Raw genomic sequence first — 13,861 nt, 5'->3', positions numbered from 1 at the left:
TTTTGTGGTAGGCTATCTTCAGAACTGCTGGTTGACTTACAGTCTGTAACAGAGGAGGATGTGCCTGGTGCCCGCTATCAGGTTCATGATAGGAATGAGACAAGCTAAGCAGACCTGAGAGCCTCGTGCAGCAGTCCAAAGATGAGTCTGCTGAATGACAGACTGTCCTTGGCTTCCATGTGAGCAGGGGAGGGAGCTCACATACATGAGTATGGTTATGAGTCGGCTGATCCTTCACATCTAAGCCTCTTGGCCAGAGCACTGCCATGTGCTATTTAGTCTCCAAGGCAAGAAGATAAGCCCTAAACATTAGCCTGGCACAGCTGTTAAGAGGCAGAACTGGTGAGCCTTTGACTACTTCCCAGTGGGCCATGCTTCCCTGTCAGCCCCACTCATTAGGCAAATGCCTTAGTTTTGCCTTTCCACTTGAATGTGAGCACTGATTTCCAAGTGAGCATCTGTCCCTCCTGTGTGCTGTCTGGCCCCCACTCCCTGCCCAGTCCTCTGTAGTAAGGAGGCTCTTGTCTGACTCTGGCTCCATCCACAATAAGGTCTTTTCACAGGTGTTTTGTGTGCCACTCTAAAAAGACTGAATGCTAATGAAATTGCCGTGGGTGCTCAGTGGGTCAGAAGCTTGTTGTTCTGTTTGTAGCTGTTTTTCTGATCGAGGCTCTCTGAAGAGCATGATGCAGACCAACACGTTGACCAGAGATGAGGATGTGCAGCGTGATCTGGAGAACAGCTTGCAGGTGGAGGCTTACGAGCGAAGGATACGAAGACTGGAACAGGAGAAGCTAGAGCTGAGCCGGAAACTGCAGGGTGAGTGGCCGGAGTGGCCTGATGTGGGCGAGGGTCCTGCCTGCACACATGGCTGGCCACTCCCAATGCTGTGTCTCCCTTAGAGTCCACCCAGACTGTGCAGTCCCTTCATGGCTCCACACGGGCCCTGGGCAACTCAAACCGAGACAAAGAAATCAAGAGGCTGAATGAAGAAATTGAACGTTTGAAGAACAAAATGGCAGGTAAGTGCTAGTCTACCTGGTTGCCACTGGATCTTCATTCTTGAATGTGAGTTCCTGTTTCCAGAATCCTTTTCCTTAAGGTGCAAAAAGTAGGGACAAGCTAAAGCTGTGCAAGCTCACATGGAGTTGTGGCGCGTTGTCTGTATTTGACGTTTTCCTGCCTCACTTGTTCTGATGATGTAGTATTCTCATAAACTCTTGCTTTTCCCTTGTGCTTGACTTGCCTGGATGTTGCCTCAGAATTATAGGGCTTCAACCCCCTTACCTCCACTTTCATTTTTTTTTGTTAGGAGTATTTATCTTATGCATATGAATGTTTTGCCCACGTCTCTGCATGTGTACTGTGTGTATGTGTACTGTGCGTGTGCCTGGTACCTGTGGAGGCCAGAAGAGGCTGTCAGATTCCCTGGAACTGGAATTCCCATAGTTGTAGGCTGCCATGTGGTGCTAGGAACCGGAACCAAAACCAAACGAGGTCCTCTGCAAGAGCAGCAAATGCTCTTAACTGCTGGGTTGTCTCTGTAGCACCGGCCACGTCTGTTACAGTCTTGGTCATCGGAACTTCCGAGGACTCGGATCACTTCTGAACTATAGCCCTTAGCCACACGTGGCAGGCTCTTCAGCAGCCCCATCTCCAGGTTACACGTGGAGTCTGTCCTCTCCATTTCCGATCAGACCCCACCATGCTGATTAGAAATAAAGGTTTACACTGACTCTCTTATTCACTAGATCACCTTTATTGCCTTCCACCCGAGAAAGGGCCAGCACTCTGCTGGTTGACAGAGAGGGATTGAGGCAAGTCTTTGAAGCGAGAGACTCCAACATAAAAAATAAGCAGACCACAAGTGTTTAGGGTAAACACCAGGAAGCCTACTGTGTGTGCGTGTGTGACACTGTGGGGAGACAAGGCTTCTGAATGAAGACGTCGTGAGGCTGACGAGATGGTGCAGTGGGTGCTGGCCACAAAACCTGACAGTTAACGTTCAGTCCCTGTTGCCCACAGGTTGGCCTCTGCCCTCCACACCCTCACTGTGGCATGCGCACGGGCACACACTGCACAGACATACGTGTAAAATAAGTAAATGGAAACTAGTGAAGACAGTTGAAGAGAAAGACTTCCCTGTGAATTCCCAGATAATTTCAAGTCAGTAAGTCAGCTCATGTGAAATCACTGTGCACAAAGGAACACAAGTCGTTTCTCTTCTGTGCAGATTCAAACAGGCTTGAACGACAGCTTGAGGACACAGTGACACTTCGCCAGGAGCATGAGGACTCCACACACCGGCTGAAAGGCCTGGAGAAGCAGTACCGCCTGGTTCGTCAGGAAAAAGAAGAATTGCACAAGGTAGCACAGCCTGTCTGTGTGGGAGGGCTGTGCGTGTGAGGAGGGCTGGGCGTGAGGAGGACTTTCTGAGGAGGCCTGTGTGTGAGGATGTCCTAGTTCTGCCTTTCCTTTCCCATGTGCAGCCTGCAGGAAGCACACTGGCTCAGGTGCTGAGCACGCACATCACCAAGTCCCCACTCCCTGTAGGGCGGCCTGTCCCCAGGAGCTCTTTCCACACCCGGCTATAATCTGAGCAGCGTTTGAATCACTTGTCACCTTAATACGACAAAACAGCTTCTGGTTTTCCAGGTCTTTGTTAAGCAAATGTAAAACCTACAGAATTCTTTTCGTTCAGCAATTGGTTGAAGCCTCAGAGCGATTGAAATCCCAGACCAAGGAACTCAAAGATGCCCATCAGCAGCGGAAGCGGGCCCTGCAGGAGTTTTCAGAGCTCAATGAGCGCATGGCAGAGCTCAGGTCCCAGAAGCAGAAGGTGTCCCGTCAGCTCCGGGACAAAGAGGAAGAGATGGAGGTGGCTATGCAGAAGATCGATTCCATGCGGCAGGATATCCGCAAATCCGAGAAGTACAGGAAAGAGGTACCTTTGTCTTCGTTTGTTTTACCTGTTGAGGATGAGTTTGAATGCACCTGTCCCGCAGCCGCTTAGAAATAATCATTCAGAGGCTTATATTAATTGCATGCTGTTCGGCCTATGGCGCAGGCTTCTTGCTAGCTAGCTCTTAAATCTTAAATTAACCCATTTCTATTAATCTATGTATCACCATATGGTTGGTGGCTCATGGGTACTTTCACATCTTGCTTCTTGGGTGGCTCACTGACGTCCCTCCACTCCACCCTCTTCTCCTGTATCTCTTTTGGATTTCCCTCCTGGCTCTATTCTGCCTTGCTATAGGTCAAAGCAGCTTCTTTATTTATCAACCAATAAGAGCAACACATATTCACAGCATACAGAATGACATCCCACAGCAAACCTGAGAATGGACGCACAGACAAAACAAGCATGGTTCTTAGCTAATTGTCACCTGTCAAAGCTGGATTATGGGCATGTCGGTTTTTCTCTCCTTTGAGGATGTTTGAATTTTTCTTCTAAAAAATTGAATTGTAAGTAAAATTTTTTTAAGATAGAAGAACACCACTTCATTAGGTGGTGTTTGGTCAAGAGGGATCAGAGTTTATTCTCTGAGCATATGAAAGGCATTGAAATTCTACATTTGGGGCTGGAGAGATAGCTCAGCGGTTAAGAGCACTGGCTGCTCTTCCAGAGGACCTGGGTTCAATCCCCGGTACCCACGTGGCAGCTCACAACTGTCTCTAACTCCAGTTACAGGGAATCCGACATGCTCACACAGAGTATATATATACAGGCAAAATACCTTTGCACATTAAATAAATAAATACCTTTTTAAAAATTTGGGGGAAAAAGTACATTGTTTTCCTTTTTCTGTTTTTTTCTCTCATACATTACATCCTGAACACAGTTTCCCCTCCACTCCTCCTCCATTTCTGCCTCCCATTATGCCTCCACATGTCAGGATTGTTTCCACAAATACGGAGCTTTTCTTGAGTTTAAACCTCAGATTAATCTATCATGACTAGATTGCAGGCTTGTTTCATTACTAATGGTCATAACTGACCTCTCCAATTAGAGTGTTCCTCGGCCTTCAACTCTTGGTGAATCTGATGAGGAGACTGTACAGAGACCTCCCTGCACCTGTTCCTTGGCTGGTCCTGGGCAGGTTCTTACTGCAGTTTTATAAAAAGCAGATCTGCCTTTTCCTTAGCTGGAAGCTCAGCTTGAGGACGCCGCTGCCGAGGCCTCCAAAGAACGAAAGCTGCGTGAGCACAGTGAGAGCTTCTGCAAGCAGATGGAGAGCGAGCTGGAGGCCCTCAAGGTAGCACTTCTCCCTGGGGGCCGCTGGGGCAGGGCTGTCACTGGGTTATTGGACCATTGTCACCCAGGGCAATTTCAAGGAAGTAACAGGTATGGGGGAAGTGGAGGATGTGGTCACTGCTTGGGACAGCTTTCATTATAAAAGCCAAGTTCGTTTCTTTGTTGTATAAAAGTTTTGGGTGTTTGTAGTCAGTATTGCAGAGTTAGCAGACGCCACCTCCTTCCTGTCCTGACTTCCTACGCTTGGGCATTTCAGTTCTGGAAGCGTTGTCTAAGCCCATGTCCTGTTGTTGATGTGGCAGAGGCAGGCTGCCGTCTGATGGGGTCAGAGGGCAGAAAAATAGCTAAGAGAAGGAACAGTCCCGAGTGAGGGCCACTCAGCTTCTCAGTGTAGTGGGTCTTGGATAAGTGACTTCCCTCTTTGGAGCCTGGGCCTCCATGTCCTTCTTGTGGTTGTGATGATGCTCTCTCCTTCAAGTCCACATGCCCAAGGTGTTTATTCCTCTGTTGTCTTTGCTACCACCCGACCCAGCTCTCAGCAACACTGTTTTCTAGACTGCTTACCTGTGACTGACTCTCTCTGCCTGCTCCTTACCTCTGTGTAGGTGTCCTACCCCAGGACATGCAGCCTTTGAGTTTTGCAGAGTATCAGGGACACCTCTGGACTCAGTCTGCAGCCCGACAGTCTGCTCGGCCTGACTCAGAGCTCCTCTCCTAGCACCTCTCCACTAGCCTTGTCAGACATGTCAGCCTTCCCAGTGGACCCAGCTCTCCTTCACCCCCAGCATGCCTGTGCCTAAGACCCTCTACTGCCAAGGCGGCACCATGCCCCTTCTATGTCGCCATCTTCTTCCCTTTCTAAGGGTTTGCTGTGACCACTCCCACTACCTGCCTCTGAGAGCAGGGACCTCAGTGTCATCCCAGTCACCAGAAGACTTGTGACAAGCAGTCAGTACTCAAAAGAGTATTAGCAGGTGAATAAGTAAACAGCCCACCACTGTGGAACAAAGCCTGTGCACACACTTTGCAAGACAGGTGCTGTCCCCAAACTCTACTCGGGTCGTTGGAAGGACCCTGTCTCCCACGTGGGCTGCTCTGCCTGGTTCAGTCCTAGATGGCAGGTCCCTGCTAGTAGTAGAGACTGATAAGACATCACAACCCTTGAGGGAGGACAGATTTGTCGTTTACATCAACCCTTGTCTGAAGGTGAAGCAAGGAGGCCGGGGACCAGGCGCCACGTTAGAACACCAGCAGGAAATCTCCAAAATCAAGTCTGAGCTGGAGAAGAAAGTCCTGTTCTATGAGGAGGAGTTGGTCCGCCGAGAGGCCTCCCATGTGCTGGAAGTAAAGAATGTGAAGAAGGAGGTCCACGACTCAGAAAGCCACCAACTGGCCCTGCAGAAGGAGATCTTAATGCTGAGGGATAAACTCGAAAAGTCCAAGCGAGAACGGTAAGTTAGGATCTCACGGTGAGAACCGGAAGCTCGCTGCCGCCGTAAGCTCGTGTTGGTGAGGCTTTCTCTCCTCACCTCCACAGGCACAATGAGATGGAGGAGGCAGTGGGCACGGTGAGGGACAAGTACGAACGCGAGAGAGCAATGCTGTTCGAGGAGAACAAGAAGCTCACGGCTGAAAACGAAAAGGTGACCCAGTCCGTCCGCGCCACCACTGAGGGGAAGGTGGTGGTTCTTCCCAAGTCTCTTGGAAGCTTGTGCCTGTTTTAAATGTTTGGGTACTGAGATGAAATGGTCTTTGAAGTGGGATGTTTTCATTTGTGAAAAGCTGCTCATCCTTGGCTCTGTCACTTGGGTTAGAACTGAACTGAGACTGGGGTGAGATACAGTGAAAGCCCCACAGTGCGGATGAGCTCCTGGTGTCACCGTGCTGTGTAGTGAAGAGGCGCCAGACAGACATGTGATGTGGTGACATTGTTTAATTTCAGCTTTGTTCCTTTGTGGATAAACTCACAGCCCAAAATAGACAGCTGGAAGATGAGCTGCAGGATCTGGCATCCAAGAAGGAGTCCGTTGCGCATTGGGAAGCACAGATCGCAGAGATCATTCAGTGGTACGTGCCCTGTGGCGTGTGAAAAGCTGCTCCTGGGCTGCACTGCTGCCTGTAGACTGGAGTGCCTCTTGCTGCTGTTTCCTGAATCCCTGCCTCTGGGTAACAGTGGGCGGAGAGCTTCCGTACCAATGTACACACAACTAGGGAGGCCCTGAGAGGGCCAGGGCCATTCTCTCCTCACTCAGTTAGAGGCAGCTGGTGCTCTGGCCACATTGTCCTGAAGGATGCAGAAACTGCTCATCTTCATGAGACAAATGCCTGTTCCCTGTGTAGGGTCAGCGATGAGAAAGATGCTCGGGGTTACCTCCAGGCCCTGGCTTCGAAGATGACCGAAGAGCTGGAGGCCTTGAGAAGCTCCAGTTTGGGATCAAGAACTCTGGTAAGGTGCTCTCTGAAACTTGATGTCTCCTCCCTGGTGGTTTATTACAAGTGAATGCGCAGCTTAGGTGGCAGTAGGTGACTCCAGGACCTGCGGCAGCTGTCGGTCCAAGCTTCGCGTGGGTTCATTTCTTTAGTTGTCAACTTGACTGGGACCTCAGAGCGTCAGGACAGGTGCTGCTCAGGGAACTTCATTGACTTCATCTTCCATCCACTCACTTGGAGATCTGTTTTGAACTTGAGGGTGCAGCAGGCTCTGGGCTCTTTGGGGACCCACCCTCTGTGAGGCTGCCTTTGCTCCTGTGAGGCAGCAGCCATGAAGCCGATGCTTCTCACCGCCACGGCATTGGGGCTGGTTGCCATCTTTATTTTCTTTTTCGAGACAGGGTTTCTCTGTGTAACAGTCCTGAGTGTCCTGGAACTCACTCTGTAGGCCAGGCTGGCCTCAAACTCAGAGATCTGCCTGCCTCTGCTTTCCGAGTGCTGGGGTTAAAGGCGTGCGCCACCACCGCCCGGCTGCCACCTTTTCTTAAGGTGATCTTGTGATGTAGCCAGGTTGACTTAGAAATCACTTGGTGGCCCGTCCTGTCTTCAGACTGAGTCCTCCTGCTCTCGCTTTCGGGTGCTGCTGGGTACACAGGGGTACACAGAGGTACACTGCCACTCTCAGCTCCCAGTCTACCATCTCAACTGTGTATATGTGTGTATGTGCATGGGAGTGTAGATGATGCTTCCAGGGCCACATCTTCCTTGGATTAGTTTTCTCCTCTTGACTGTTACGGGTGAAAAATGAAAGACTCAACTGTGTTCAATGAAAGCTTTTTAAGTAAGTCCACCAACGTGGTATTTGGAGACTTTTTAAGAATGTCGTCATCAAGCGGGTTTTCTTCATTCACTGTGGCTTCATTCTGGCAGGTTATTCCTTCATTCCTTCTTTTCCTTATAATAATTTTGGCCTTTACTGTAAGTAGGAATGAGTAATGACAGTTCCCTATGGTGAAGTAGTAAAATGTTTCAGGATATAGGGAAAAGCTAATAGACCCATGTGATTTATATTCGAATGTCCAATGGACCCACACAGAAATTGTGCCACAAAAATTAGATTTATTCTTTGTTTAAAAATTACACCAGTTGTGACACATGATTCCAGCCTCTGAGAGGCAGAGGCAGGGGGATCTCTATGAGTTCAAGGCCACCCTGATGTACAGACAGTTCTTGGCTAGCTAAGGCTACATATCGAGACCCTGTCTCAAAAACAAAGGACCTAAGCAGCGGCGCTGGGGCAGTGGCTGGTGCCAGATGGCGGATAACGGCACTTGTTGCCAAGCCTGACCATCTGAATTCAAGCTCCAGAACCCGCCTAGTGGAACGAGAGTACCTGCTCCTACAGTGACCTCTGTGTGCATGCAGTGATGCAGCCGCACACCTAGGAAGGGAAACTTGAAATTATTGTTAGGTTATTATTTTATATGAATGTTTTGTCTGCGTGTATGTAGTGTAGTACAATTTTGCTTGGTGCTGGCAGAGGTCAGTTCCCTGGAACTGTAGTTAGAAATGGTTATTAGCCACTGGATGAGTAATGGGAACTGAGCCCAGGACTCTGGAAGGGTAACAAGTGTTCCTCACTGCTGAGCCATCCCTCTAGCTCAGAATGAAAAAGAGAAGGGAAAAGAAAGAAAAGGGCAGAGCCAGGCATGCTGGGGCTGGCACAGGGGGGCTGGGCTCAAGGCCAGCCGCTCGGCTGTATAGTGAAACTCTTTCAAAAGCGTCATCTTGTTTGTTGTTTCGTTGGTGTTTTGAGACAGTCTCACTGTATAACTGTGGCTGGCCTGAAATTTGATATGTAGACCAGACTGGGCTGGAACTCAACAGAGATTCACCTGCCTCTGCTTGCTGAGCTCCTGGATTAAGGGTGTGCACCCCCCCTACTCCCCCACCCCCCACCCCCTGCTAGTTTGTTTTTAAAGGACTCTTAAGAGGGGCTGGAGAGATGGGAGTTAACAGATACACTACTTCATGGACCCGGGCTTGGGTCCTAGCACACATGCCTGGCAGTTGACAACCACCCGTAACTCTAGCTCCAGGGGATCCAACACCTCTAGTCTCCGTGGGCACTTGACTCACATGGTCATACAAACACACATACACACAGTACACATAAGTAAAAATAATGAAAATAAATAAAAAAAGACTCCTAAGAGGGAATAAAAAGTTACAAAATATTGGCCTGGAGATTTATCTCATTTATAGGGCACTTACCTAGCATGCCCTTGGTCAGAGTTCATTCCCCAGCACTACAAAAAGAAAAAAAATTACTGATACTAAAATTAAAGCCAGGCGGTGGTGGTGCATGCCTTTAATCCCAGCACTCAGGAGACAGAGGCAGGCAGATCTTTGTGAGTTCAAGGCCAGCCTGGTCTACAGAGCGAGTTCCAGGAAAGGCGCAAAGCTACACAGAGAAACCCCATCTCGAAAAACCAAAAAAAATTAAATTAAATTAAAAACAGGACTGATGAAGGTAATTTGTAAATATCCTAAAGGTGTGAGACTGGAAATGGTGAATTACTTACTTGTATTCACTTTAGTAAGTAATTTATTCTTTGAACCAATCAAAGGACCCACTCTGGAAGGTCCGCCGAAGCCAGAAGCTGGACATGTCTGCACGGCTGGAGCTGCAGTCCGCACTCGAGGCCGAGATCCGCGCCAAGCAGCTGGTTCAGGAGGAGCTGAGGAAGGTCAAAGACACAAGCCTCTCCTTCGAAAGGTGGGTTTGTCAGCACAACGTTTGCTGCTCCAGAGAGACATGTGAGGTCCTTAAGTCAGGGTGAGGAGAAGTGTTTTGAGGAAGAGTGTGCCTTTCCCGGAGGGTGTCACTTAGTGTCCCCAAGAAATAATGAACCTGTGTGTTATAATCCTGGCCCCTAGGCTGAGACAGATGCTGAGGCCAGCCTGGACTACACAGCCCTTAAAAACAAACAAACAAACAAACGAATAAATAAGCCATAAAGGGGAGTGTGCCATTCAGTAGTAGAGAACATTTGCAATAGCCTGAATTAAGTCATGGGTGACCCTCATACATCCCGGTGGAGTAGACATTATTATCCCCATTCTACAGGTGGTGAGACCAAGGTGGAGGTGTTGGAGGTAAATGTCATCCTGTTGACTAGTGGCCATGCCTGTGCTGGGTCCTACTCTCCTGTCCAGATTTTACCTGGAACTCTGTCCTGGAGTAAGGCCTACTTAAGAGCCAGGCTCTCAGGGCCTCTGTACTCAAGAATAGTTCTGGTGTCGGTCATGGGCAAGTCTTTTCCAGGATGACAGCCAAGGGATCTGGACTATGTGTTTATCCTCAGAGGGCAGGCAAAAACTCACCTCCAGTTTCATGAGCTGCACTTTCTTTGACCAGGACCTTACTTAGATATTTTTGTTTTGTTGGTGTGATGTAGCCCAGACTGGCCTTGACTCTTGATTCTCTTGTCTCTGCTTCCTGGAATTGCAAACTTCTTCTCTCGTAACACCTTAGCCATGACTTAAAATCTGTGTTTGAATTCATAATTCTGAATTTTCTGTGAAATGTGCTGAGTGCAAAGGCCTAGCATGCCCTAAGCCATTCCTGGGAAGCCAAGAAAGCCCCTCACTCCCACTCCAGCACACCGTGAAACAAGAACACGGCCTCTGCTCCCTGCATTTACAGCTCTTTACTTTTTTTTCAGTAAACTAAAGGAATCCGAAGCCAAAAACAGGGAGTTATTAGAAGAAATGCAAATTCTGAAGAAAAAGATGGAAGAAAAGTTTAGAGCAGATACAGGTAAATTAAAACCTAGAGATTTGCATTACTAAATATCAGCCTTTTCTAATGAGTGGTTTTTCTTCTTAATAGCTATTTTTGGTTGTATAAAAATAATTCCGAGCCGGGCGGTGGTGGTGCATGCCTTTAATCCCAGCACTCGGGAGGCAGAGCCAGGCGGATCTCTGTGAGTTCGAGGCCAGCCTGGGCTACCAAGTGAGTCCCAGGAAAGGTGCAAAGCTACACAGAGAAACCCTGTCTCGAAAAACCAAAAAAAAAAAAAAAAAAAAAAAAATTGAAACAATATGTTCAAAAATACCTTACCCTAGATTAGCCATAAATTTTGATCACTTCTTCCTTTGAAAATCAAAGCAAATGCGCACGTACACACACTTATTCTCATTCTCTCCCTTTCTCCCTTCCTTCCCCCCCCCCCCCATACATTCCTACCCCCTGGTCACACAAAAGGTAAGCCTGTTCTGTGCCGAAGAGGCCACTAGACCACAGCCCATGGGTACCGTCTAGAGCCCTTCACAGCTGCTCTGTGCTGTCCCGGCAGAGCTCTTTCCAGCCCTTTGCTCACTGCAGAGTGCTGAGGTGTGGTGTAATCCCAGCACTCAGGAGGCCGAGGCAGGGGGATCCTGAGTTTGGGGGCAGATTGGAGTCTGTAGCGCTCTCCCCCCACATGCTTCAGTGAGTAGCCATGTACATAAAACATCCCATATTTTGGGATAGAGTTTTAGAAGTGAGACTTTGTCCACATCAAGAGGCAAAACGTTGTATCTGTCAGTCTTGGACAAGAGGGTTTGTCCCCAGACCACACTCAAAGTGAACTTCATGCTTGGGATTCTCCATCCCAAATAGGTGGCATCTCAGTATAGGAATTTGCATTCTTCTGTCTGTTTTTTAAATTTGGGTTGTCTTACATTTCAGAAGCTTTTTATATATTGAGGAGGAAATCCTTTTATGATGTAAGTTACGGATATTTCCTCTTACTTGGATTTTGGCTAAGAAAGAGCCTTTCTAGGGCTCAGGTTGTAGCCTAATGTTAGCGTGTTTGCCTGGCATGCACAAACACCACAGAAACCAGGCAGGTGCACACACCTGTAGGCTCTACACTCAGGATGTGGTAGGTGGTCCTGGTCTACAGGAGACCCTGTCCCAAAAAAAGAGAAAGCTTTCCTGTTTTTGTGTCCAGTCTGTTAATCTTGCCTTTCCTTGAAAAGGAAAATCTTCCCAGCTGCAGGCTGCTCAGGGGACACAGTACATTTTCCTGGTTATTTATTGGTTTATGTGTATTGCTGTTTTTGCTGGTGTGTGTCTGTGCATCACTTGCATGTCTGGAGTCTTCAGAAGCTGGAAGCGAGTGTCAGATCCTCTGGAACTGGGCTTCAGTTACAGACAGTTGTGAGCAGCTGGGAATCCAGCGTAGTCCTCTGGAAGGGTAGCCAGTGCTCCTGACATGGAGTCACCTTCCCAGCGCCCCCCCCCCCTTCCTTAAACAAGACACAGTAGTCTGACTGTGTTGATCAGACTGGTCTCAAACCCTTCATCTTACACTGCAGCCTCTTCTAAGTGCCAGGTCATTGCCGTGCGCCCGGCATGGCTTCGGCTTTTAAGTTGGGGTGATTAGTTGATTTGGAACCCACTCTGGCCTGCAGCTCAAAGTGTCTTCCCAACTAAATGCTCATCTTAATGTCCTTTCTCTCCTGCTTCCAGGTGGTCTCTGGGAACTGCTATTGTTGTCATTTCTCATCACAGAGCATCCGTGACCCTGTAGTCAGGCTCTGTCACCCCTCCACCTCTCCACCCACCCCCCCAGAGGCTTTTCTAGATTTTCTTTTGAGGGAGTGTGTTAACTCTGCTTGCTCTGGAGTCCCATCAGGTTGACAGCGAGGACTGCTGTCTTTACAGATTTTGCCTTAATTTTCCATTCTTTCTTGCAGGGCTCAAACTTCCAGATTTCCAGGACTCTATCTTTGAGTATTTCAACACTGCTCCTCTTGCACATGATCTGACATTTAGAGTGAGTACTGCTTTTTGAAAATAACGAGTGTGTGTAAGTTAGAAACAATAGAATATGACTTGACTACCTGTGTGGGCCCAAAACATCTCCGGAAACAGGTCTGATATTCTGTGAGAGCTGTGCCAGTGACATCATGGGCAGGGAAGTCATGGTGTGAAGGTGGAGAGCGCTGTGGGTGTTGGAACTGTTTCTGGAGACTAAGAGGCCTCGCTGCAGAAGTCTACACTGGCTTCTGGCTGTGTAGTGATGTTTGGGGTCAGATTTAAAATATAAATAATAATAGTCATGTTGCCATGTCTGGGACTTCTGTGTGAATATATAGCTTGGACTCAGTGACTAGTGGCGGAAAATGGTTTCTAAGTGATTCAGTGCCAAGCAGTTTACCAAGAGCCTGCCTGGTCCAGCTTATCTCTGAGGTAGTAAACCTCAAGGTGACCAGTGACGGCTGGTCTGCCTAGAATGCCCTTGCAGAGTGGGAGGAACCCACTCCCCTCTCACATGCTGCGGAGGCCCTGAGGCATTTCAGGGCCGCTTCCTTCTGGAGCAGTGATGTAGACTTGCTCTACTACAGCATGCATGTGGGAATGATGAAGGCTAGGGATACAGTTAAGTGATGAGTCCTCGCCTAGGACGCCTAGGACTGGTTAGACCCCCAGTCGGGGGGGGGGGGGGGGGAGGCTGGAAGAGTGGAAGCGCTTGTCATGTGATGGACGAAGCTTCTGGTGAGGCACCCAGTGCTGCTTCCCACACTCGCTGTGTACTGTTGACTCCACAAAGTCAGAAGGCACACAGAGCAGTTGCACCCTCACCGGGCATGTGCTACGTGTGTGCACTCGATTTCTCTGCCTGTCTCCCTCACTCACATACACACAGGTCTCTTCGATCTAAACTAGTGGGAAGTGGTTTGTAGACAGCAGTGACCACAGGAAACTTGGCACAGTTGTTTGCTAAGGCTGCACAGCACCGAGTTTCAGCTCTGCAGACTCACCTGTGGTCCTGGCTGTGTCCTGGACCCACCCGAAGTCACTGATGGCATTCCATCATCAGGTTCTATCTAGACAGTGCTACCTCTTCTACTTAGGACATGGGAGAGTGCCCTGCACTCTGGGTTTATATCATGTTCCCTCTTGGTGCCCATGGGAAGGGGCTGCTGGCCTTGATTCTGCACAGGAGTCAGGTTTTTTTTCTGTTCAGAGGCCACTTTGCATTTTGCATCACCAGGTTGGTAGTGGCATCAGCAGGAGTCCCTCCCATTGTAAGCAAGTAGCAGTGACCACACGGGCATAGTGCAACACTCCAGGAGTTCTGCTGTTCGTGTTCACTCATCAGAGTATTTGTGGTTTTT

The 13,861-nt window shown here is 48.8% G+C and overlaps 1 protein-coding gene across 1 annotated transcript in view; it reads left to right on the top strand.

Moving 5' to 3' along the window:
* Cdc42bpb (CDC42 binding protein kinase beta) overlaps positions 1-12,619 on the top strand; it is a 78,437-nt gene extending 65,818 nt beyond the window's left edge. The window contains exons 10-21 of the mRNA XM_059279033.1: positions 653-819; positions 903-1,022; positions 2,234-2,367; positions 2,702-2,944; positions 4,149-4,259; positions 5,465-5,709; positions 5,796-5,901; positions 6,201-6,325; positions 6,599-6,704; positions 9,319-9,467; positions 10,417-10,511; positions 12,437-12,619. Coding sequence (XP_059135016.1) covers positions 653-819; positions 903-1,022; positions 2,234-2,367; positions 2,702-2,944; positions 4,149-4,259; positions 5,465-5,709; positions 5,796-5,901; positions 6,201-6,325; positions 6,599-6,704; positions 9,319-9,467; positions 10,417-10,511; positions 12,437-12,534 — 1,699 coding nt within the window. The 3' untranslated portion in view covers positions 12,535-12,619. The remainder of the gene's footprint in view (positions 1-652; positions 820-902; positions 1,023-2,233; positions 2,368-2,701; positions 2,945-4,148; positions 4,260-5,464; positions 5,710-5,795; positions 5,902-6,200; positions 6,326-6,598; positions 6,705-9,318; positions 9,468-10,416; positions 10,512-12,436) is intronic.
* The last annotated feature ends 1,242 nt before the right edge of the window (positions 12,620-13,861 follow it).

This window comes from Peromyscus eremicus, chromosome 14 (genome assembly GCF_949786415.1).
Source record: "Peromyscus eremicus chromosome 14, PerEre_H2_v1, whole genome shotgun sequence".
NCBI lineage: Eukaryota > Metazoa > Chordata > Mammalia > Rodentia > Cricetidae > Peromyscus > Peromyscus eremicus.
Note: the sequence above shows the minus strand (reverse complement) of the source record. Positions and strands in the feature narration are given on the sequence as shown.